The sequence below is a fragment of the Salvelinus fontinalis genome, chromosome 39 (assembly GCF_029448725.1).
Source record: "Salvelinus fontinalis isolate EN_2023a chromosome 39, ASM2944872v1, whole genome shotgun sequence".
In the NCBI taxonomy this organism is placed as follows: Eukaryota; Metazoa; Chordata; class Actinopteri; order Salmoniformes; family Salmonidae; genus Salvelinus; species Salvelinus fontinalis.
This window is the reverse complement of record NC_074703.1, coordinates 27,024,573-27,047,166: the sequence shown is the minus strand read 5'-3', so window position 1 is coordinate 27,047,166 and position 22,594 is coordinate 27,024,573. Positions and strand designations below refer to the sequence as shown.

General features: G+C 42.6%; 2 protein-coding genes across 2 annotated transcripts; one reads left to right on the top strand and one right to left on the bottom strand.

Annotated features, from left to right (window-relative positions):
- The first annotated feature begins 39 nt into the window (after positions 1 to 39).
- dnajc2 (DnaJ (Hsp40) homolog, subfamily C, member 2) lies at positions 40 to 6,368 on the top strand. Its single transcript, XM_055905707.1, has 16 exons — positions 40 to 240; positions 863 to 1,053; positions 1,514 to 1,589; positions 1,734 to 1,832; positions 2,259 to 2,481; positions 2,693 to 2,758; positions 3,095 to 3,186; positions 3,311 to 3,432; positions 3,541 to 3,690; positions 3,829 to 3,917; positions 4,009 to 4,078; positions 4,183 to 4,364; positions 4,702 to 4,802; positions 4,889 to 4,999; positions 5,231 to 5,385; positions 5,651 to 6,368. The coding sequence occupies exons 1-16, from the start codon at positions 183 to 185 to the stop codon at positions 5,717 to 5,719; spliced, it is 1,854 nt and encodes a 617-aa protein (XP_055761682.1). The 5' UTR covers positions 40 to 182; the 3' UTR covers positions 5,720 to 6,368.
- On the bottom strand, positions 5,737 to 9,975 carry pmpcb (peptidase, mitochondrial processing subunit beta). The gene is made up of 13 exons (XM_055905708.1): positions 9,859 to 9,975; positions 9,343 to 9,480; positions 9,164 to 9,250; positions 8,930 to 9,059; positions 8,595 to 8,793; positions 8,089 to 8,168; positions 7,748 to 7,860; positions 7,236 to 7,379; positions 6,990 to 7,150; positions 6,693 to 6,778; positions 6,439 to 6,527; positions 6,244 to 6,319; positions 5,737 to 5,952 (listed from the first exon to the last, which is right to left on the bottom strand). Exons 1-13 carry the CDS (start codon positions 9,958 to 9,960, stop codon positions 5,888 to 5,890), a joined length of 1,470 nt encoding a protein of 489 aa, XP_055761683.1. The 5' UTR covers positions 9,961 to 9,975; the 3' UTR covers positions 5,737 to 5,887.
- Between the last annotated feature and the right edge of the window lie 12,619 nt (positions 9,976 to 22,594).

Below are 22,594 nucleotides of genomic sequence, written 5' to 3'. Positions count from 1 at the left end.
AAACATAAGGTATCCTATGTGGGATATCGGAATTATAAGAGTGTAAGCCCGGTCTACCCAGTAAGGCACTTGTAAAAGCAGGCCCATGTGGTGCACTAAAAAACCGGGCGACATACTAGCACTTTATAAAACATTTAACTGAATACATTTCACAGCTGAATGTTATAGCAGACCTTTCCAGTATGCTGATAGAAGCATTAGAAGGGGATGTTACAGTCGTCTACTGTAATGCCATTTCTGGTAAGCATTGAATGAGAGTGAAAATGCTGCTGATACTGACACAATTCGCTATCATGCAGCTAGCTAGCGAGCAACTATGCTAGTTAACTACCGGTATATCAGATAACAGCTAACGTTAGCTAGTTATCGCATACGAGTATGGAGTGTTATTCAATTCATATTGTTAATGTAATCATTGTAGCTTACTAGCTAGCTAACGTTACTGTCTATGAAAATCGTTACGCTAACTAGCTAAATTACTAAGAGAGACAGCATTGATGTTGTGCATGTGTTTGCTGTTGCTGAATCTTAGTTTGGAATAAAGACACCTGCTGCACAGATTAGTTCATATACTGTAGCCCCACATAGCTAGCTATAACACTTAACATGGCCATTTTGTTGTTCATTTGTGGACTTTTAGTGATCATTTGTATAAAAAAAAAAATATATATAATATATAAAAAATAGGACACCTCAACTTATTAAAGGATATTTGACAGTTCTAGCTCACACTTATTCATACAACATGTATGTTTTGTTAACAAGGGAATTTAAGTTGTTTGATAGGTTGCAGAATGTTATTCTCCGTTTAGAGAATGCAGCCAGATGGAGGGGATAATGGTTGCCCTCCTCTCTCCCTCAGCCTCAGTGCAGATCGAGGTGGAACCTGTTGGTCGGTGGTTCGAGGCTTTTCTGAAGAGGAGGAACAGGAATGTATCTGCCTCCTTCCAGGAGCTTGAGGAAGAGGAGGAGCTGTCTGAGGAATCTGAGGATGAAGAGCTGCAGCTGGAGGATTTCCCCCTGCTGAGAACACTGGACCCCAAAGACTGGAAGGTAGTTGGGTGTATTCATTCTGCCGATTCTATTGAAAATCATTAAATGGAAACAAACGAAAAAGGGATAAACATACCTGAATTTGTCCAATCGAAACACTCGTTTGCAACTGTTGGACTAATGATTACACCCTAGATCAGCTAGATGCATGCAAGAAGTGTGCAAGTCGGTATTAAATGTGTCACACTGCGTTACTCAAATTTTTCTCTTGACCTGTTGTAGCAACCTCATGATGGGTATGGACATAATATTGAGCTGGGTGAATGGAATATGAATGGGACTTATCCAATATGCTGTAATAGAAATCGTCCTCCCTCATCTTAAACAGCACCGACTGCCACTGAGTTAGACGTTATATCAGTGGGACCTCGCTTCAGAACCGTTAGGAACACTCTATTGAATTCTACCTTTGGGAGTACGTAGTAAAGGATGTCTTCCCCCTTTGCGTTTCTCTTTTCAGAATCAAGATCACTATGCTGTCCTTGGACTGGCTCATATGAGGTACAAGGCGACACAGAAACAAATCAAAGCTGCCCGTGAGTATTTCCATGTGTTCTGTTGTCGTCTTCTGAACCACATTATATTTGTTGACCATAAGGTTTCTCTGGCATTACTTCCAGAGTTCATTAGAATAGCAGCTTGTTTTACCGCAGTATATTAAGTCTAATGTTTTTCGACAGACAAGGCAATGGTGTTGAAGCATCACCCTGACAAAAGGAAAGCTGCGGGAGAGCAGATTGTAGAAGGAGATGGTGACTACTTCACCTGCATAACTAAAGGTAAGGACATTGAAAAACATTGTCAGCAATGCCAAGGTTATGGTTTGTTCAAATCTCGCAGGGATCACATGCACATCCTAAAAAAAGTCCCTTTGGATAATTGTCTTAGATAGATAGGTGTTATACCTCACAGTACTCCCTCTGTATACAAATACAATGATTATAGTATGAAATATAGTATTGTTTTACCAGAGGGTTGCTGGCATCAATATCTGCCAATGTTCCCTTGAGCATCAAACTTAACCCCCTAAACTGCTCATTGGGCACTGCAGCTGACCTCTGCTCCAACCGAATGTGTGTTTGTGTGTTTGACAGATGTCTATCTGGTGGACTAATAAAGTAGACGTTATCTCTTATCATATGAGGCTAAACATTCTGTTTCAGCTCCTATTAACAATAATATTGTGTGTTTTTATCTCATACCAGCTATAGAAATTCTGTCAGATCCTGTGAAGCGAAGAGCATTTGACAGTGTAGATCCTACCTTTGACAACGCTGTGCCCTCAAAGGGCGAAGGCAAAGATAACTTCTTTGAGGCGTATGCTCCTGTTTTTGAGAGAAATGCCCGGTGGTCTTCCAAAAAACACGTGCCCAAACTTGGCACTATGGATTCCTCCTTTGAGGATGTGGATAATTTTTATTCTGTTTGGTAAGTAAGACCGTCACTGGCCATCGTGTGGAAAATGCCTTTAAGTTTAAACTTTGAACTACAAGGGAACTACTGCCCTTCTCATACATCCTTTCAGACAAAATAAATCTGAATTTGGAACTTATTGTAGACATGCGGTGTATAGAAACTTCTCACAATTTGTTGTTCATTGATTTGAATTGTGAATTTGTTTCCCATTCATAATCTCAAGGTACAACTTTGATTCATGGAGAGAGTTTTCTTATTTGGATGAAGAGGAAAAGGACAAGGCAGAATGGTAAGTAATATCAGAACATGGTGGGTCATATCAAAACCATCCATGTGGAATGCACTGTCTTATATTTATGTATTGTAGATGTTTTATTGTCACCAGGTACAGAATGTGTCGCTTTACAGGGTTAGCCATAGTACGGTGCCCCCATGGAGTAAATTAGGGTTAAGTGCCTTGCTCAAGTGCACATCAACCAATTTTTTCTTTCTTTTTCACATAGTCGGCTCAGGGTTTCGAACCAGGGACCTTTCGGTTACTGGCCCAGAGCTCTAACCGCTAGGCTGCCTGTGTCTTCCATTCTCAGTAGTGTCTGATTTGTATGCATTCATCTGTTGAATTCAGTCGTGATGAGAGGAGATGGATTGAAAAGCAGAATCGTGCAGCCAGAGCCACCAGGAAGAAGGAAGAGATGAATAGACTACGGACACTTGTTGGTAAGGCCCACTAGACATGCATACCTGTTCTTACTTGAGCAATAGAAAATGACTAACTCCAAACTGAAATACCTGGCAGATGGGTTCATGGAATGACACTGTTTGGGTGCGTTTCTGTTGAAAGACACGGCCTACAGCCTTGATCCCAGGATAAAGAAATTCAAAGATGACGAGAAGGCCAGAAAGGAGAATGAGAAGAAGGCCAAAGCAGACGCCAAGAGGAAAGAGCAAGAGGAGAAGGAGCAGGTCAGTCCGACACATTAGAACATCCATTTTGTTTTATTCTTGCCTCTCCCTTGTGTCCAGATTGTTTCTGCATAGACTTCAATGCGTTTCTGACTCTGTTGGTATCAGGCTCGGCAGGCAGAGCTGGATGCTGCACGGCTGGCCAAAGAGAAGGAGGAAGAGGAGGCCAAACTGGTTGCCCAGCAGGCCAAGAAGGAGAAGGAGATCCAAAAGAAGGCCATCAAGAAAGAGAGGCAGAAACTGAGGACAACTTGCAAGGTGCTGCTTGAATGGGGTGGGCTCTCTCCAGGGAATTAATGAACATTTACTGATTAGTGGGCAAGATTGTAATGCTGTTTAAGGTACCCAACTCATCTTAGTATTTTCCTGTCCTCTTTTTTTTGTTTTCCCCTGAAGAACTGGAATTACTTTGGTGACACTGAATCTGATAGTGTGAAAATGATGGAAGATGTGGAGAAACTTTGTGACCGTTTGGAGCTTGTGAGGTAAAGGATATTAATAGAAATTGCCTTATTGGTAATACTTTATACAAATCTGGAGTTTAACTCTACAGTGGGAATCACTTTCTTTCTCCAGTCTGCAATCCCTGAATGAAGGATTGGCATCGGGTTCAAAGGAGGAGGGCAAGGTAGCGGTGGAGAAGCAGGTAGAGACCACCACACATTGGCATGGCACCGCATGATGACTGGGTGTAAATATGGTACACAGCTTCCATCTGTACCACTGACATTGTTTTGTGTGTATGTACAGGTGCAAGAGGTGAATGCCCAGCTGCAAAAGGAGAAGGATGCGGAGGTGCAGGCCAGGCAAGCTGTCCGCACTACCGTACAGGCCAGCGGAGGAGGCGGGGGTGGTGGAAAGGGCTGGAATGAGGAAGAGCTCCCGCTGCTCATCAAAGCAGTCAACCTGTTCCCTGCTGGAACCAACGCCAGGTACCTTCCTAGGGCTGCGTTCAACAGGACACAATGTTGAAGTAGAACAAACAAGCCTAAAAATACATATATAATGAACTTGCTTCTCATATGTAGAATAAGGAACCCACTCTATTCATGACATTTCTGTATTGACATGTTTTACTGCTCATGGGAAACCGGCACTTTCATTTAAACAATGGTACAGTGAGGCTATAAATGGTACAAGTTCAATATTCATTACATTTATATCTGCAATGTTTGCCTAATGAACTTTGCTGTGTTCTGTTCATGAAGCAGATTTCTGTTCATGAAGCTTTTACTTTAAATGATTCGTCTTTTGTTTTCTATCCTGTAGATGGGAAGTCATTGCCAACTACATGAACTTGCACTCCACCAGTGGCATCAAAAGGACAGCCAAAGATGTCATCAACAAAGCCAAGAACTTACAAAAGCTTGGTGAGCAACTGTCATGTCACCAGATGTAGGAGTCTTTGTCAGTGTAATTCTCTGCAAAACACTTGACTTTATTGCCACTGTTTCAGAACCCGGGCAGAAAGATGAGATTAACAAGAAGGCCTTTGAGAAGTTTAACAAAGAGCATGCAGCCGTGCCCCAGACAGTGGACAACGCAGTGCCCTCTGAGAGATTTGACGGTGAGTGGTCATTTAGTAGTGAATTTTTGCTTGCACAAAAGCCCATTGGATTTATACCCATGACTGAAAGTACTTTGTCACTGACTCCATACTTTCTACACTTGAGGATCTGATTAAGCAATATGGGGATGGATGGGGGGGGGGGGGGGTGTAGTAGTGACTACGGGTTCTTTCTAGATATGTTTCCTAGTGTTAGCCATTCACTGTCCTCTTCAATTCTCACTGCTTCAGGTGCTGAAGCCAACACTGCATCCTGGACCACAGAGGAGCAGAAGCTGCTAGAGCAGGCCCTGAAGACCTACCCAGTCAGCACCAAGGAGAGGTGGGAGAAGATCGCTGCAGCTGTGCCTGGACGTACCAAGAAGGACTGTATGAAGAGATATAAGGTAAGCTGGGCCTTGTTATCATTGATCCTTCTGTGTGTGGTTTCAATCCCTGTTTGTATGTACAATTTAGATGACAGTATACAGGCCGGGATACAATCTGATCGCGTTTAGTCTGCTACGCACCTTTTTAAAGGCATTGTTCCCATGTTTGTGGAGCCCGAATTCACAGTAAACGCCGCATAGAGCACATGTCCAGTGACTTTTTAAAGGGGATCTAGCGCTGATCAGATTGAATGCCTGCCTAAAGCTAGTTCTCCTCCTACAGGAACTGGTGGAGATGGTGAAAGCCAAGAAGGCCGCCCAGGAACAAGTTGGCAGTAAAAGCAAAAAATGACAAGACAAACAGCCCTGTTCTTCTTTTAACATTATTGTGTTGGTCTTTATTTTATAATAAAATTAAAAGAAACCACAACTTAAACTCTGTTTGTAAAAGTTGATATACTGTACAGTTGGCTGCTCGCTGTTATTAACTTTCCTAAGTATCTAAAGAGAGCGCCAATTCTCAGGTTCTCATCCAGTACATCCCACTGCGAATTCGGTTGTAGTCTGGGAGCTGCTCGATTGGTCCTGAAACAAGAGGGAAATGTACTGAATGCTCTTTATACCACACCAGTGTTGTAAGTAGTCAACCTTCAACAGTTCAATTCCACTGTTCTGACCTAGCAGCACAGGTAAGGTCTTGACTGACTGCAATATTGTATCTATTGTTTTGGCAACATAAATAAAGTGTGTATATTTGTAGCTGAAATTGCATAACTTTGACCCCTAATGGCCTTAATTTGGAAGGGGGGGGAACACTAGTAAACAATGAATTAGAATCTGTTCTCGATGTCAATAAGAATAGAAATCACAACGTACCGACTGCTGCGATGGCAGGCGATTTGTCATAGATGTATTTTGTACACACGTCCTTGATGGTCTTTGCATCTATGGCCTTCGAGGGACATAAAAATATTTCAAATAAAGACACTGCAATTTCCCAATACAGTCCACAAGTGTCTTTGCTATGTTAATCACAGCTTACATTTGGCATCTCAACATTCATTTACTCACATCAATTCTGGCCTCCAGTTCATGCAGAGGGATCCTACGGCTGTAACAAAGCATCTGTCTGCCGATGTCCTCACAGATGGGGGTGGATCCTAGAAAAAAGGTCAACTTGGTTTTATGATCATTGGCAGGGTTTGAATTAAAGGGTGTCTGGCTAAATACCCCCATAAGAATTGAAATGTCAATGTGCCCGCAGATAGACTGTGGGTACCCCCAAAAGTCCATTGGTAATTCAAACCCTGATCATGTGGCCTTACCATCAAGATGCAAAAGCATGTTTGTCTTGAGGAGGTTCTTGGCTCTTGCAACTTCGCTCTCAGTAACGCTAGTGCAGAGTGACATCCTGAGGTAAACAAAAGTAAACGTCAGTCAAATTTACTGGAAAGAAGTAGTATGAACTGAGCGGCAACCCCCTTTCACACTACCGTGCTGACCCAAACTATGCTGGGTCAGATTCTTTTTCACATTGTCCTTTTCAGCCCTGTTCCAGCATAACCAGGCCAGCTTGGTTTGACTGCCCACTCAGGTGACAGCTGGGCTCAGTCAGTGCTCACCATTCCAGCTGGGCGAAGTGCATCATCTCGTTGATGGTGCCAGGCTCACACACCATGTAGAGTCCCCACAGGCCTGTGTCGGTGTAACAGGTGTTGAAAGACTGGAAGCTGTGGCACAGGTTGCCCTGGCACGCCATCTGCGCCAGCTTGCTGGAGAGATTCTGACAAAGGTCAATACACAGATGGTAAGAGGGGGAATCGACCTGGAAGGAGTCCTGATGCCTGGGAACATGAATGAGAACTTACCACACCCCCACCAAAGGAGCGGTCCCAGTTGCCGATGAGTGTGTTTGCCACCATAAGGGGAATGGTATCGGGGTGCGACCAGCCCACTGCTTCCACAGCAATGGCAATGTGTGCCAGGGGCATCTTGTCGTCACGAACTCGGATCTAACCAACAACAACGTAATCAAATTGGCCAATATACAAGGGGAAATTCCACAGTATGTGACTCATTTCACATTAAACAAAAACCAACTACTGCAAAGTTAAACAAACCATAACTTTATGCACAGACTACTTTAAACACTTACCAAACTTTGCATTTTCACTGTTCAAGTAAGAGAATGACGGTTTGTCATTATCAAAATTTGCATCTGCACTGTTCAAGTAAATGTGTTTTTGTAAACATTTCTTTGTGCATAGTAGTTTGACATACACTTTAAAGTGAAATCTGAGTGTCACCCTTACCATGGAGTTGCCCATGGGGAGCAAGTTTGCCTCTGTTGGAGATAAACATTAAGGGCCTTCAGTCTCACCTCACTTCCAGTAAAGTCACATTGTGGGAAAGTTGGCGCCTCTCCCTTGTATCTGGCAGGAAGATTCCCAAAGTGGTACTTGGCCAAATCTATCAATTCATTGTGTGAAACCCCTGTTTGAAAGACAATGTTAGCATAAAATATCTCCCATGGATTCTATTTCTCAATGGCAGTGTACATTGTGTGATTTTGACCAATTGTGTAGGCATTTCCTACTAATTGGCTGATGTCATTGGAAACACGTATATTTATTACTACAAAACATAAGCATGCCATTTTCACAAATGTTGGGATGGTGCTGGAACATTTTTCAAATGTCCCTTTAAGATGAGAAAACCTACCTCCAGCAGCAGCCAACACTATTCTCGGTCCTTTGTAGTGAGTAGTGATGTATTCAACAAGGTCTCCTCTGTTTATTGTTCTATAAGCACAGACAGCAGAAATATCACTGCATATCCCCTGTGGTTTCTATGAAGCAAACGGATCTGAGTTGACAGTTAAGTAGTTGATAGGAATAACCAAGTCTAGGGGTATATTATTCAGTAGTGAGCAATTCACAACATTGCAGATATAAAAGGTAATGGAATAGTTAACCGGATGCCCTGTTCAGTATGACAGTCAAGCATACCTGTTATGCACAGTACATTTCTATGTTAACATTCTGTAACATTGTTCTCTCGTGAGCTGGGTTATGTTCATTGGGCACAAAACGGAAGAAAACAGACTGTATCCGTGTGGGACTAGGCTTCCTGGTCCAATAAGGAATGCAGATTTTTTTGTTTTTGGTTGCAAAACATTTCCCATTCTGTGCCGTCATGAACCCAGGCCCCAGGTGAGACAGTCCTACTTGATGTTCTCCGTAGGGCCCAGGATGGTTCTGCCCAGCGCTGTGGCTTGATAAGCTGTGGCGTGGAGGTAATCAAACACCACTTCCTGCAGGTTGGTCTCTACTTCCTGCATCTCTCGGAGGATGACCCCTCGCTCTCGCTCGATCTCTGCTCCCCCCAATGTGCTGTTCTGGATGATGTCTGCCAGGATCTCTACCGCTGGAGAACAAGGGAGGGGGAGCATTATAAACGGTCTCTGCTACACTTATAGCAAAATGTCCACTATCCATCTGTGGCCACACACAGTTCAGTGACAAGACAGTGGAGCAAATCTCTATACAGTCAGTGGTCATACCTCTGGGAAGATCCTTTGTGAATGCTTTGGCGTAATACACAGTCTGCTCCCTCGAGGTGTAAGCATTCAGATGGGCCCCCATATTTTCAATCTCCAGCTCCAGGTCAAGCTGGGAGCGCTTCCTTGTACCCTGCCAGACGCACATCACAGATGAACAGACATGTCAAACGGTATCAAAGTTGGTAATGGAACTTTGGTTGCGATTTGCAGTGGATGTAGCACTTGTCATCTAACCTTGAAAGCCATGTGTTCCAAGAAATGAGCAGTGCCATTGTTCCTCTCATTCTCATAACGACTCCCTGCATCTATCCAGAGTCCAACCTGCAAGGTACCAATTGATGACATCCGACTTCAGCACACTACTATATAGTAGATAGATTGTACTTAACAGTGGGAGGGTCTCTGTTACTCACCGTGCAAGTCGAAAGACCGGAATCCTCAGATGCAACACGTAGTCCATTTTCTAAGGTGGTAACCTTGGTTTCAGGGACATTTAACATCACTTGGTTGGCGGCCTGTGTAGCCAATAGTCTGTGTGATCCAACTATGGACTGCAATGAGACGGGTGGGAGTGAGTACTATTAGCGACTAACGGTACTAACGTTAGCTAGCTACAAGAGAACGTTGATCGCATTCGCAAGTTTTACTTGGCTGGGCATTACAGTTTATTCTAGTCTAGACTATGAAAACAAATATCTAGGTAATGCTACTGGTTTGAAGTAAGTTGTGTGATCATTTCACACGCAGAGTCAATTATCACTAGAAGGAATTATTATACTTCATCAAAGCTTCAGGACCTGCAGAACACAGGCAATGCTGCCTGGATATCCCTCTTATTTGGCTACTATAGTTAGCTAAGTATCTGTTATTGATAATTCTACCAAGGTTTACAGGCTAAAATTGTCACCCTTCTGGATATCGAGACTTACCCTGGTTAAGACATTACTCTTCAATAAATTCCGTTTTACAAGATATCTCCCAGCGGAGGTAATGCGCTGTAAGGACGTCGCCATGTTGATTATTTGTGACATGGCTATTGCGCAAGTGCGATTATTTAGTGAGCTGCCGTAATGAGCATGTAACACGCCCACCAGCATTTGCCATGTCATTATGATTAGTAAAATGTCATATTCATAAATATACATTTACAAATGTAGCTATAATTGTAAATGTATGAATAGAAAACAATTGTTTATCATCTTTAAGAATTAAATTGTACAATACTTGAAAACCATTTCCTTCTCTAGTAATAAAAAAGCTGTGAAGACCGTGAATGTATGTAACTTTTTCAAAGGTTTTGGTTTGAATGTACTTTATTATCATAATGCTTTACTATTCTCTCCCCTGGTAGTTATGTTCTAAATTTTTCATATACTCTTTGTTTATTTAGTCTGTCTATTTCCTGTGTGCTTGATATTGATTAATAAAAAATAATTTCAAATAATATAGCTGCAGGCAGCAATGAACGGGGTTCACAGGATGACAGTCAAGACACACTATCAGTTAGATAACAAAGCAAGCACTCTATCATGTAGAAATCTTCCTTTATGTGCAATCAATTAAAAATTAAAGCATGAAGCACCAGTGACTCAGTCTATAAAAAAAGTGGTCAGATGAAGCAGATGCTAAACTACAGGACTGTTTTGCTAGCACAGCCTGTAATATGTTCAACGATTCTTATGATGGCATTGAGGAGTACACCAAATCAGTCACTGGCTTCATCAATAAGTGCATCGATGACATCGTCCCCACAGTGACTGTGCGTACATACCCAACCAGAAGCCATGGATTACAGAGTGGGACTCTAACCCGGAAGCTTCTAAGAAATCTCGCTATGCCCTCCAACGAACCATCAAACAGGCAAAGCGTCAATACAGGACTAAGACCGAATTGTACTACACCGGCTCCGACGCACGTCGGTTGTAGCAGGGCTTGCAAACTATTACAGACTACAAAGGGAAGCACAGCCGAGAGCTGCCCAGTGACACAAGCCTACCAGACAAGCTAAATAACTTCTATGCTCGCTTCGAGGCAAGTAACACTGAAACATGAATGAGAGAACCAGCTTTTCCGGGCGACTGTATGATCACACTCTCCGCAGCTGATGTGGGTAAGACCTTTAAACAGATCAACATTCACAAGGCCGCAGGGCCAGACGGATTACCAGGACGTGTTCTCCGAGCATGCACTTACCAACTGGCAAGTGTCTTCACTGACATTTTCAACCTCTCCCTGTCTGAGTCTGTAATACCAACATGTTTCAAGCAGACCACCATAGTTCCTGTGTCCAAGAACACTAAGATAACCTGCCTAAATGACTACCAACCCGTAGCACTCATGTCTGTAGTCATGAAATGCTTTGCAAGGCTGGTCATGGCTCACATCAACACCATTATCCCAGAAACCCTAGACCCACTCCAATTTGCATACCGCCCAAACAGATCCACAGATGATGCAATCTCTATTGCACTCCACACTACCCTTTCACATGTGGACAAAAGGAGCACCTATGTGAGAATGCTATTCATTGACTACAGCTCAGCGTTCAACACCATAGTGCCCTCACTAAGCTGGGACTAAACACCTCCCTCTGCAACTGGATCCTGGACTTCCTGACTGGCCACCCCCAGGTGGTAAGGGTAGGTAACAACACATCTGCCACACTGATCCTCAACACGGGGGCCCCTCAGGGGTGCGTGCTCAGTCCCCTCCTGTACTCCCTGTTCACTCTTGACTGCACGGCCAGGCACGACTCCAACCCCATCATTATACTTGCCGATGACAGAACAGTGGTAGGCCTGATCACCAACAACGATGAGACAGCCTATAGGGAGGAGGTCAGAGACCTGACCGTGTGGTGCAAGGACTACAACCTCTCCCTCAACGTGATCAAGACAAAGGAGATGATAGTGGACTACAGGAAAAAGGAGGACTGAGCACGCCCCCATTCTCATCGACAGGGCTGTAGTGGAGCAGGTTGAGAGCTTTAAGTTCCTTGGTGTCCACATTACCAACAAACTAACATGGTCCAAGCACACCAAGACAGTCGTGAAGAGGGCACGACAAAACCTATTCCCCCTCAGGAGACTGAAAAGATTTGCCATGGGTCCTCAGATCCTCAAAAGGTTTTACAGCTGCACCATCGAGAGCTTCCTGACAGGTTGCATCACTGCCTGGTATGGCAACTGCTCAGCCTTTGACTGCAAGGCACTACAGAGGGTAGTGAGTACGGCCCAGTACATCACCGGGCCAAGCTTCCTGCCATCCAGGCCCTCTATACCAGGTGATGTCAGAGGAAGGCCCTAAAAATTGTCAAAGACTCCAGCCACCCTAGTCATAGACTGTTCTCTCTGCTACCACACAGCAAGCGGTACCGGAACGCCAAGTCTGGGTCCAAGAGGCTTCTAAACATAAGACTCCTGAACATCTAATCAAATGGCCACCCAGACTATTTACATTACCCCCCCCCCCCCCCCCCCCTCTACCCGGCTGCTACTCTCTGTTATTATCTATGCATAGTCACTTTAATAACTCTACCTACATACATATAACCTCAATTACCCCAACGCCGGTGCCCCCGCACATTGACTCTGTACCGGTACCGCCCGTATATAGCCCCGCTATTGTTAATTACTGCTGCTCTTTAATTATTTGTTATCTATTACTTTTATTAGGTATTTTCTTAAAACTGCATTGTTGGTTAAGGGCTTGTAAGTAAACATTTCACTGTACACCTGTTGTATTCGGCACATTTGACAAATACAATTGGATTTGATTTGATCAGTTTGGTATTTGGTATTTTATTAGGATCCCCATTAGCTGTTGCTAAAGCAGCAGCTACTCTTTCTGGGGTCCACACAAAACATGAAACATAATACAGAATGACATAATACAGAACATCAATAGACAAGAAGAGCTCAAGGACAAAACTGCATATAGTTTTTAAAAAGGCACATGTAGCCTACATATCAATGCAGACACACAAACTGTCTAGGTCAATTAGGGGAGAGGCGTTGTTCCGCGAGGTGTTGCTTTCTCTGTTTTAGTTAAATAATTACCATGTTTATCTCTCAGTACCACAAGGATGATGCAAGTGAAGTTGAGTCTAGTGCTGTAGGTTGGTTATCATGAATGTAGGTAATCATTCTTAAAGTCATTACTTAATGTATTGAGTTTATATATAGTGTACCTATGCTGGGGTTAAGAGTTGTAAAATATTTCAGCGTTAGTCTATTGGTATATTGCAGTGATCTTATTTTGTTAAACTCGTACCAAATATGGTTGGAATATGATTTGTGGTTTTCGAATTGTTGTTTTAACTGTTTTGCTATTGACTCCTTGTGCATCCCTTTGAGCGTGTTCATCAAGTAGTTACTTGTGTTATGGTGTGAATTTGGTTTAGGAATTGTATTGATTGTAATGTGCAAACTGAAATACACTACAGTTAAGTCCTTACACCATTAGTTAAGGCAATTCATTAGAATATATATACAAAATCTGTCAATCTGATTCATGGTTCATGAGAAGATTTTATAAAGTATTTTAAGCATTAGCATATATGGTACAATATGTACAGTAGAAGTCAGACGTTTACATACACTTAGGTTGGAGTCTTTAAAACTTGTTTTTCAACCACTCCACAAATTTCTTGTTGACAAACTATAGTTTTGGCAAGTCGGTTAGGACATCTACTTTGTGCATGACACAAGTAATTTTTCCAACAATTGTTTACAGACAGATTATTTCACTTATAATCACAATTCCAGTGGGTCAGAAGTTTACATACACTAAGTTCCCTGTGCCTTTAAACAGCTTTGAAAATTCCAGAATGATGTCATGGCTTTAGAAGCTTCTGATAGGCTAATTGACATCATTTGAGTCAATTGGATGTGTACCTGTGGATGTGTTTCAAGGCCTACCTTCAAACTCAGTGCCACTTTGCTTGACATCATGGGAAAATCAAAAGAAATCAGTCACGACCTCAGAAAAAAAACAGTTTCATCTTTGGGAGCAATTTCCAAATGCCTGAAGGTACCACATTCATCTGTACAAACAATAGTACGCAAGTATAAACACCATGGGGACCACGCAGCCATCATCCAGCTCAGGAAGGAGACATGTTCTGTCTCCAGGAGATGAATGTACTTTGGTGCAAAAAATGCAAATAAATCCCAGAATAACAGCAAAGGACCTTGTGAAGATGCTAGAGGAAACAGGTACAAAAGTATATCCACAGTAAAAACGAGTCCTATATCGACATAACCTGAAAGGCCGCTCAGCAAGGAAGAAGCCACTGCTCCAAAACTGACATAAAAAAGCCAGACTACGGTTTGCAACTGCACATGGGGACAAAGATCGTACTTTTTGGCGAAATGTCCTCTGGTCTGTTGAAACATAAACTGTTTGGCCATAATGAATATTGTTATGTTTGGAGGAAAAAGGGGGAGGGTTGCAAGCCGAAGAACATCATCCCAACTGTGAAGCATGGGGGTGGCAGCATCATGTTGTGGGGGTGCTTTGCTGCGGGAGGGACTGGTGCACTTCACAAAACAGATTGCATCATGAGGTAGGAAAAATATGTGGATATATTTAAGCAACATCTCAAGACATCAGTCAGGAAGTTAAAGCTTGGTCACAAATTGGTCTTCCAAATGGACAATGACCCCAAGCATACTTCCAAAGTTTTGGCATAATGGCTTAAGGACAACAAAGTCAAGGTATTGGAGTGGCCATCACAAAGCCCTGACCTCAATCCTATAGAAAATATGTGGGCAGAACTGAAAAAGCCTGTGTGAGCAAGGAGGCCTACAAACCCGACTCAGTTACACCAGCTCTGTCTGGAGGAATGGGACAAAATTCACCCAACTTATTGTGGGAAGCTTGTGGAAGGCTACCTGAAACATTTGACCTAAGTTAAACAATTTAAAGGCAATGCTACCAAATACTAATTGAGTGAATGTAAACTTCTGACTCACTGGGAATGTGATGAAAGAAATAAAAGCTGAAATAAATCATTCTCTCTACTATTATTCTGACATTTCACATTCTTATAATAAAGTGGTGATCCTAACTGACCTAAGACAGGGCATTTTTACTAGGATTAAATGTCAGGAATTGTGAAAAACCGAGTCATATTTTGTGTTATTTGTACTTATGGGTCATGAGAATATGTTTTTTTCCCCCAAAGATTTTCCCAACATTCCAACATGGAGGAAAATCTATCCTGACGGACCTTATGGGCCCTTGAGGTGAATTTGTTCAGCGTGAGGAAAGACACCAACATTCCAAGTTTCTAAGTCAAACGGGCGATGGATATGAGGGTTTAAGTGAGACTGCTTATAACAGTGCCATTCTTTTTGACCAATGTAGTCATGGCCTTTAGTTTTTGTGTACCAAATAAGAAAAGAGTTACCAATCTATGCTTAAGTTTTTTGGCCATGTCAACAATAACACAATTCAGAGAATAAGAACAGGCTTCACAGGTAAAACATTTCTAATTTAGCAGGTGCTCTTCCCCAAGGATCTAGTGCAGGGTGGCAGGTAGCCTAGTTGTTAGCGCATTGGCCAGTAACCAAAAGGTTGGTGGATCAAATCCCTGAGCTGACAAGGTGCAGTTAACCCACTGTTTCTAGGCTGTCATTGTAAATACGAATTTGTACTCATTGCCTAGTTAAATAAAGGTTAAAAAAAATGTATATATCCAGACCAGCTAGGGTTAAGTACCTTGCTCAAGGCCACATTGACATACATTTCACTTAGTTGGCTCAGGGATTTGAACCAGCAACCTTTTGGTTACTGGCCCAATACCCTTAACTGCTAGGTGTCCTGCTGCTATGAACCCCCCCCCCCCCAAAAAAAGTGTATTTGCCCACACTTTTAAGCTAATACAACAGCTGGAAAACCAAAACCCCCGCGTAAAAGCGCACATATTCTAAAACTCTAAATATCTATGTCTAGAATTTAGAGCAGGCTCGTGCCTAGTTTCTGTGGCGTATCCTGAACTTACTACTGATGTCCAGTAGATGGCAGCCTGTTCAAACTCCAGTACCTTTGCAGATTTGTAATAGCACTATGGAGTTTTTTGTGTCTCAAATATTGCTTCATGAGGTTGTGTTGAGCATGTATATTAATGCCTTGCATATCCTGACTCTGCCAATTTATAGTTAATACATTTTGTTGGTGGTATTTTCATCAACTGATGTCCCTGTTTTGAAATGTAGCCTATTATTGTTATCCAATCAAAAAATGTTGGAGAAAAAGTAGACTAACCTGGGTTGTTGCGGATCGGATTGAATCCTAGTCTTATTATGTCCCCCTTGTAGTTCAAGGTAGGCTAAAGTGTGGCCCGCTTTTTCTTGGGTAGGACTAGTCTAATTGAATACTGTTTACAGCTGTTGCTGTTCATTGCTGTAAATCAGAAAATGGGACACATTTGACACACAACTTTGTCCTTTATGTCCATAGTATTACAATTGTCGCATTATTCAACATATCTCCTGATGGTCAGAAGGGGTTAAATTCAGGACAACACAGATCCTTGTTACAGTTTTGAGAATTTATCCACTACATACAGATAAATCAAACAGTGAAACCACCATTTCATGTATCGTTTGCCTCTCAAATGAGGGTTTTACTAAAGCATAACTGAAAGGATGATTCTTTGTAAAGTAACATTCCCTGCTAAAAGATTGTATCTAATGAAGGTATTTTAAGTCTTGTGTTGAGTTCAGCTGCTTCAGGCTAGAATAAAAGGCGTTTGTCACCACTGTATCGCCTTGGAAATGATCATTATCTCGGTACATGGCTCACCCATGAAAGTGGCTGCTTTCAGTCAGACGGCAACGTTGGATATTCCCACCAGTAATGACTGTGTCCATATTTGCTGTGGGATGTTTCTCTTATAATGAGCCGCCTCTGCTTCCATAACTGCAGCAATTAGACAAATTTAGGTAAAATACATTTGATCTGTTTTTCTGCACCTATGAACACTTCCATACTTTTTCTATAATGATACTGTATCTTAATATAATGACTTGAAAATGTACTTTTGAAATCACATGTGAGTGTAGTAGAATAGCAATCCCGTGTTATTTTTATAGGCTTTTCCCAATCAACATTGGTATATGAACGATACTGAGGAAGTTTTGAGGTGAGAGAAATTCTGTCTTGTCTTAGTCTCAGAATGACTCTGGTCTCAGGACCTCTGTGTCTGTCACCTGGCAACAATCTTGTTGCTTGGATACAACATGCTGTGCCTTATTTTCATAAGATCAAATAGGCTGGAGTTGAAAGACTTGTAGGCTAGAACAGGAGGCCGTGTTGTATTGCATATGATGTGAACGTTTTGAGGTGATCATACAGTCCTTTGTGATGCATGGTCCATCCTGTAATTAGAACCTCCAGAATCACTTGGGTTAGAAGTAGAGGGAGGGGGGTGGTGAGGTTTGAGGTAGGTGGGGTTTGAGGTAAGGTTAGGTTAGGGTTAACTTCTTTGGCATACTGGTTATTGTTCGGACTTTCAGATGACTGACGTGCCCAAAGTAAACTGCCTGTTACTCAGGCCCAGGAGCTAGGATATGCATATAATTTTTGGGGGGATATTTTGGGGACTTTTTGGGATATAAATAAGGACTTTATCGAGCAAAACTACCATTCATTGTGTAGCTGGGACCCTTGGGATTGCAAACAGAGGAAGATCTTCAAAGGTAAGGGATTTATTTAATCATTATTTGTGATTTTGTGACGCCTGTGCTGGTTGAAAAAGTATTTTGATGTGGGGCACTGTCCTCAGATAATCGCATGGTATGCTTTCGCCGTAAAGCCTTTTTGAAATCTGACCACGCGGTTGGATTAACAAGAAGTTAAGCTTTAAAATGATGTATGACACTTGTATTTTCATGAATGTTTAATATTACGATGTTTGTATTTTGAATTTTGCGCTATGCAATTTCACCAGATGTTGTCGTAGGTGTCCCGCTAGCGGTTCATGCGCCCAAACAGGTTTTAAGGTTGTGGTTGTGGTTGAGGCTAGGGTTAGGGTTGAGCCGGAGTGTGGAGATGAAGGTACAGTAGAGTTAGGATTGTGGTTGTGGGGTTAGGGTTGAGCCGGAGTGTGGACATGAAGCTAGGGTTAGGGTTGTGGTTGAGGTTAAGGGTTGGGCCAGTGTGGGTTAGGGTTAGGGTTAGCTAGGGTTAGCTAGGGTTAGGGTTAGGGTTAGAGATGAAGCTAGGGTTAGGGTCAGGCTAACAGAGAGCATAGCCACGGGAAGTAGTGGTGCTGAGGATGCTACAATTTCGACAGAAAATTGCAGCACCCCAAACATCTTCCCATGGCCATGACAGAGAGCAGTCTGTAATACGGCGAATTTAGCAAACAAGGCATTTGTGGTGAGTGCATAGATGCTGTCATCTTTATGCATGTTTGCCATTGACCAATATGGACCATGTAAAAATGTTATGGTATTGCTTTTCTTAATAAATAACATATTTTTAATATATATAAATATTTTTAATTCTAAAAGTCAAAGGGGAGTTTTTGGAAAACCTGGGAATTTTGGGAAAGTTACTGGAATTTTGCAACCCTGATAAACCCTATGCTTAAGTATGGGCAGTCTAGGGTCCTGATCAACCCTGTGCTTAAGTATGAGAATGTCTAGGGTCCTGATAAACCCTGTGCTTAAGTATGGGCAGTCTAGGGTCCTGATAAACCCTGTGCTTAAGTATGAGAATGTCTAGGGTCCTGATAAACCCTGTGCTTAAGTATGAGAATGTCTAGGGTCCTGATAAACCCTGTGCTTAAGTATGAGAATGTCTAGGGTCCTGATAAACCCTGCGCTTAAGTATGGGCAGTCTAGGGTCCTGATAAACCCTGTGCTGAAGTATGAGAATGTCTAGGTTCCTGATCAACCCTGTGCTTAAGTATGAGAATGTCTAGGGTCCTGATAAACCCTGTGCTTAAGTATGGGCAGTCTAGGGTCCTGATAAATCCTATGCTTAAGTATGGGCAGTCTAGGGTCCTGATAAACCCTGTGCTTAAGTATGAGAATGTCTAGGGTCCTGATAAACCCTGTGCTTAAGTATGGGCAGTCTAGGGTCCTGATAAATCCTATGCTTAAGTATGGGCAGTCTAGGGTCCTGATAAACCCTGTGCTTAAGTATGAGAATGTCTAGGGTCCTGATAAACCCTGTGCTTAGGTATGGGCAGTCTAGGGTCCTTATAAATCCTTTGCTTAAGTATAGGAAGTCTAGGGTCCTGATAAAATAATTACGAGGAAGATGACCAACAGGAATAAGTCAGGGAAGATGGCCAACAGGAATGAGAACACTTAATCACATCACATGAACCAAGTTTAAACGATTCCTTGCTAGTTTTTAGAAAAATAAATCCCATTCCGGCCCCATTTTCTTTAAATAGCCTGCTATTTTAAGGTTGGCTTCGCTTGCATGGGGTTTCCTGGATTTTCTTATCAGTCCTACCCAGATATACATTCGTTTTTGCCCATGGGTCTCTCAATACTGACATCACAGGCTTCCCGAGGCTCTGAGGCATATTGGCATCTCTCATGATGTCCTATCCCAAATTATAGGGGACATATATTCCCATTTGGCCATATTGTCATCAGGCTGAAAGCAGTGTGTCCTTAGGCCTACACTAAATTTGAATGAGTAGGAGGATTGTGGAAACAAGTGGAATAATACTAAGCCAACAGAGAGACACAGTAATTGAAGGAACATTTTTATTTACAGCTATTTATAATGAGTGCATTCATCTTAAAATAGCTAGGTGAGACAACAACGCATCACAGTTATTTCCCTCAACGAAGTACTTACGTCGGGGGTGCCATAAAAGTAATTTAAGATAGGTAGCGTTTCAGACATTTTCGAAAGATGGGCATGGACTCCGCTGGGGGTAGCTTGTTCCACCATTGGGGTGCCAGGACATAGAAGAGCTTTGACTTGGCTGAGTGGGAGCAGGGGTGGGAGGGCCAAGAGACCAGAGGTGGTGGAACAAAGTGCTCAGGTTGGGATGTTGGGTTTGAGCATAGCCTGAAGGTAAGGAGGTGCAGTTCCCCTTGTTGCTCCGTAGGCAAGCACCAGGGACTTGGAGATGATGTGAGCTTCGACTGGAAGCCAGTGGAGTGTGTGGAGGAGCGTGGTGACATAGGAAAACTTAGGAAGGTTGAACACCAGACGGGCAGCAGCATTCTGGATAAATTGATAGCACAAGCAGGGAGCCCAGCCTACAGAGAGTTGCAGTAGTCTAGACAGAAGATACAGTTGAAGTCGGAAGTTTACATACACCTTAGCCAAATATATTTAAACTCAGTTTTTCACAATTCCTAACATTTAATCATAGTACAAATGCCCTGTCTTAGGTCAGTTAGGATCACCACTTTATTTTAAGAATGTGAAATGTCAATAATAGTAGAGAGAATGATTTATTTCAGCTTTTATTTCTTTCATCACATTCCCAATGGGTCAGAAGTTTACATTCACTCAGTATTTGGTAGCATTGCCTTCAAATTGTTTATCTTGGGTCAAATGTTTCGGGTGGCCTTCCACAAGCTTCCCACAATAAGTTGGGTGAATTTTGACCCATTCCTCCTGACAGAGGTGGTGTAACGGAGTCAGGTTGGTAGGCCTCCTTGCTTGCACACGTTTTTTCAGTTCTGACCACATATTTTCTATAGGATTGCGGTCAGGGCTTTGTGATGGTCACTCCAATACCTTGATTTTGTTGTCCCATTTTGCCACAATTTTGGAAGTATGCTTGGGGTCATTGTCCATTTGGAAGACCAATTTGTGACCAAGCTTTAACTTCCTGACTGATGTCTTGAGATGTTGCTTAAATATATCCACATATTTTTCCTACCTCATGATGCCATCTATTTTGTGAAGTGCACCAATCCCTCTCGCAGCAAAGCACCCCCACAACATGATGCTGCCACCCCCATGCTTCACAGTTGGGATGATGTTCTTCGGCTTGCAACCCTCCCCCTTTTTCCTCCAAACATAATGATGGTCATTTGGTCAAACAGTTCTATTTTTGTTTAATCAGACCAGAGGACATTTCTCCAAAAGGTACGATCTTTGTCCGCGTGTGCAAACTGTATTCTGGCCTTTTAATGGCGGTTTTGGAGCAGTGGCTTCTTCCTTGCTGAACGGCCTTTCAGGTTATGTTGATGTAGGACTCGTTTTACTGTGGATATAGATACTTTTGTACCTGTTTCCTCCAGCATCTTCACGAGGTCATTTTCTGTTGTCCTGGGATTGATTTGCACTTTTCGCACCAAAGTACGTTCATCTCATGGAGACAGAACGTGTCTCCTTCCTGAGTGGAATGACGGCTGCGTGGTCCCATGGTGTTTATACCTGCGTACTATTGTTTGTACAGATGAACGTGGTACCTTCAGGCGTTTGGAAATTGCTCCCAAGGATGAACCAGACTTGTGGTCTACAATTTCTTTCTGAGGTCGTGACTGATTTCTTTTGATTTTCCCATGATGTCAAGCAAAGTGGCACTGAGTTTGAAGGTAGGCATTGAAATACATCCACAAGTAGACCGTAATGACGCCAACGTAAGTGTATGTAAACTTAAGTGCCTTGATGAGTGCCTTGATGAGTGCCTGTAAGTGTCTTGATGAGGACCTTCACCGCTTCTTGTGTGAGGTAGGGTTGTACTCTATGGATGTTGTAGAGCATGAACCTGCAGGAGCGAGTCACTGCTTTGATGTTTTGCAGAAAACAACAGGGTGTTGTCCAGGGTTACGCCCAGGTTCTTTGCACTCTGGGGGGAGGACACTGTGGAGTTGCCAACTGTGATTGAGAGGTTTTGACTTTTCATGCTCAATCATTAGTTTGTGGTTGTAATGAGTGTTGACATTAGATGACATTGATACCTAGAGAATAAGGAGACGGAAAAAAAATTGATAATTCATGACACTAATTGTGAAGTATCTCAGTTGTATCCTCTGCTCAGTCATGAGGTGGCATGCGTGTCACAACTCCATGCCACTCCAGCATCACCTATAGGACAACAAGAGGACAGACTCATGGTTTCTTTGGCAAAATGTAAACAACGTGAGTGTGTTTGTCATATTTCAATGACAAACACATGGTTTGAGGAAGAGACAAGTGACAGATTAATTCACACCGACTATTCATAAGAAAAATAGAGAGATTTGCTTTGGAATTCAACAGAAGCCAAATCCTTGGTTAAGGATGTACCAAAGCATACATAAGCCCTGACAACTATTGAGTACAGCTTCATTGAAATGCAGTGAAATACACTACAAACTGACATACAACATTAGATTTGTATATATAGGTATGTGGGACCGATGCACCAAGTCTGGAACCAACAGGAACCTGAATAGCTTCTACGTCCAAGCCATAAGACTGCTAAATAGTTAATTAAATAGTTAACCAATAGCTACCCGGACTATCGAGGCAAGCAACACTGGACCATGCATGAGAGCACCAACTTTTCCGGACGAATGTATGATCACGCTCTCCTTAGCCGACGTGAGTCTTTAGACCCTTAAACAGGTCAACATTCACAAGGCCGCAGGGCCAGTCAGATTACCAGAATGTGTACTCAGAGCATGCGCTGACCAGCTGGCAAGTGTCTTCACTGACATTATCAACCTCTCCCTGACCGAGTCT

What these genes read in the sequence shown, in the direction of transcription:
- dnajc2 (XM_055905707.1), top strand. Translation starts at nt 183, where the DNA reads ATGCTGATAGAAGCATTAGAAGGGGATGTTACAGTCGTCTACTGTAAT. An exon ending in AGCAAGAGGAGAAGGAGCAG is followed by an intron (nt 3,433 to 3,540) that starts GTCAGTCCGACA and finishes TGTTGGTATCAG; the next exon opens with GCTCGGCAGGCAGAGCTGGA. An exon ending in ACTGTATGAAGAGATATAAG is followed by an intron (nt 5,386 to 5,650) that starts GTAAGCTGGGCC and finishes CTCCTCCTACAG; the next exon opens with GAACTGGTGGAGATGGTGAA.
- pmpcb (XM_055905708.1), bottom strand. Translation starts at nt 9,960, where the DNA reads ATGTCACAAATAATCAACATGGCGACGTCCTTACAGCGCATTACCTCC. An exon ending in TGGAACACATGGCTTTCAAG is followed by an intron (nt 9,060 to 9,163) that starts GTTAGATGACAA and finishes TGCGTCTGGCAG; the next exon opens with GGTACAAGGAAGCGCTCCCA. An exon ending in GCTCCTTTGGTGGGGGTGTG is followed by an intron (nt 7,151 to 7,235) that starts GTAAGTTCTCAT and finishes GACCTTTGTCAG; the next exon opens with AATCTCTCCAGCAAGCTGGC.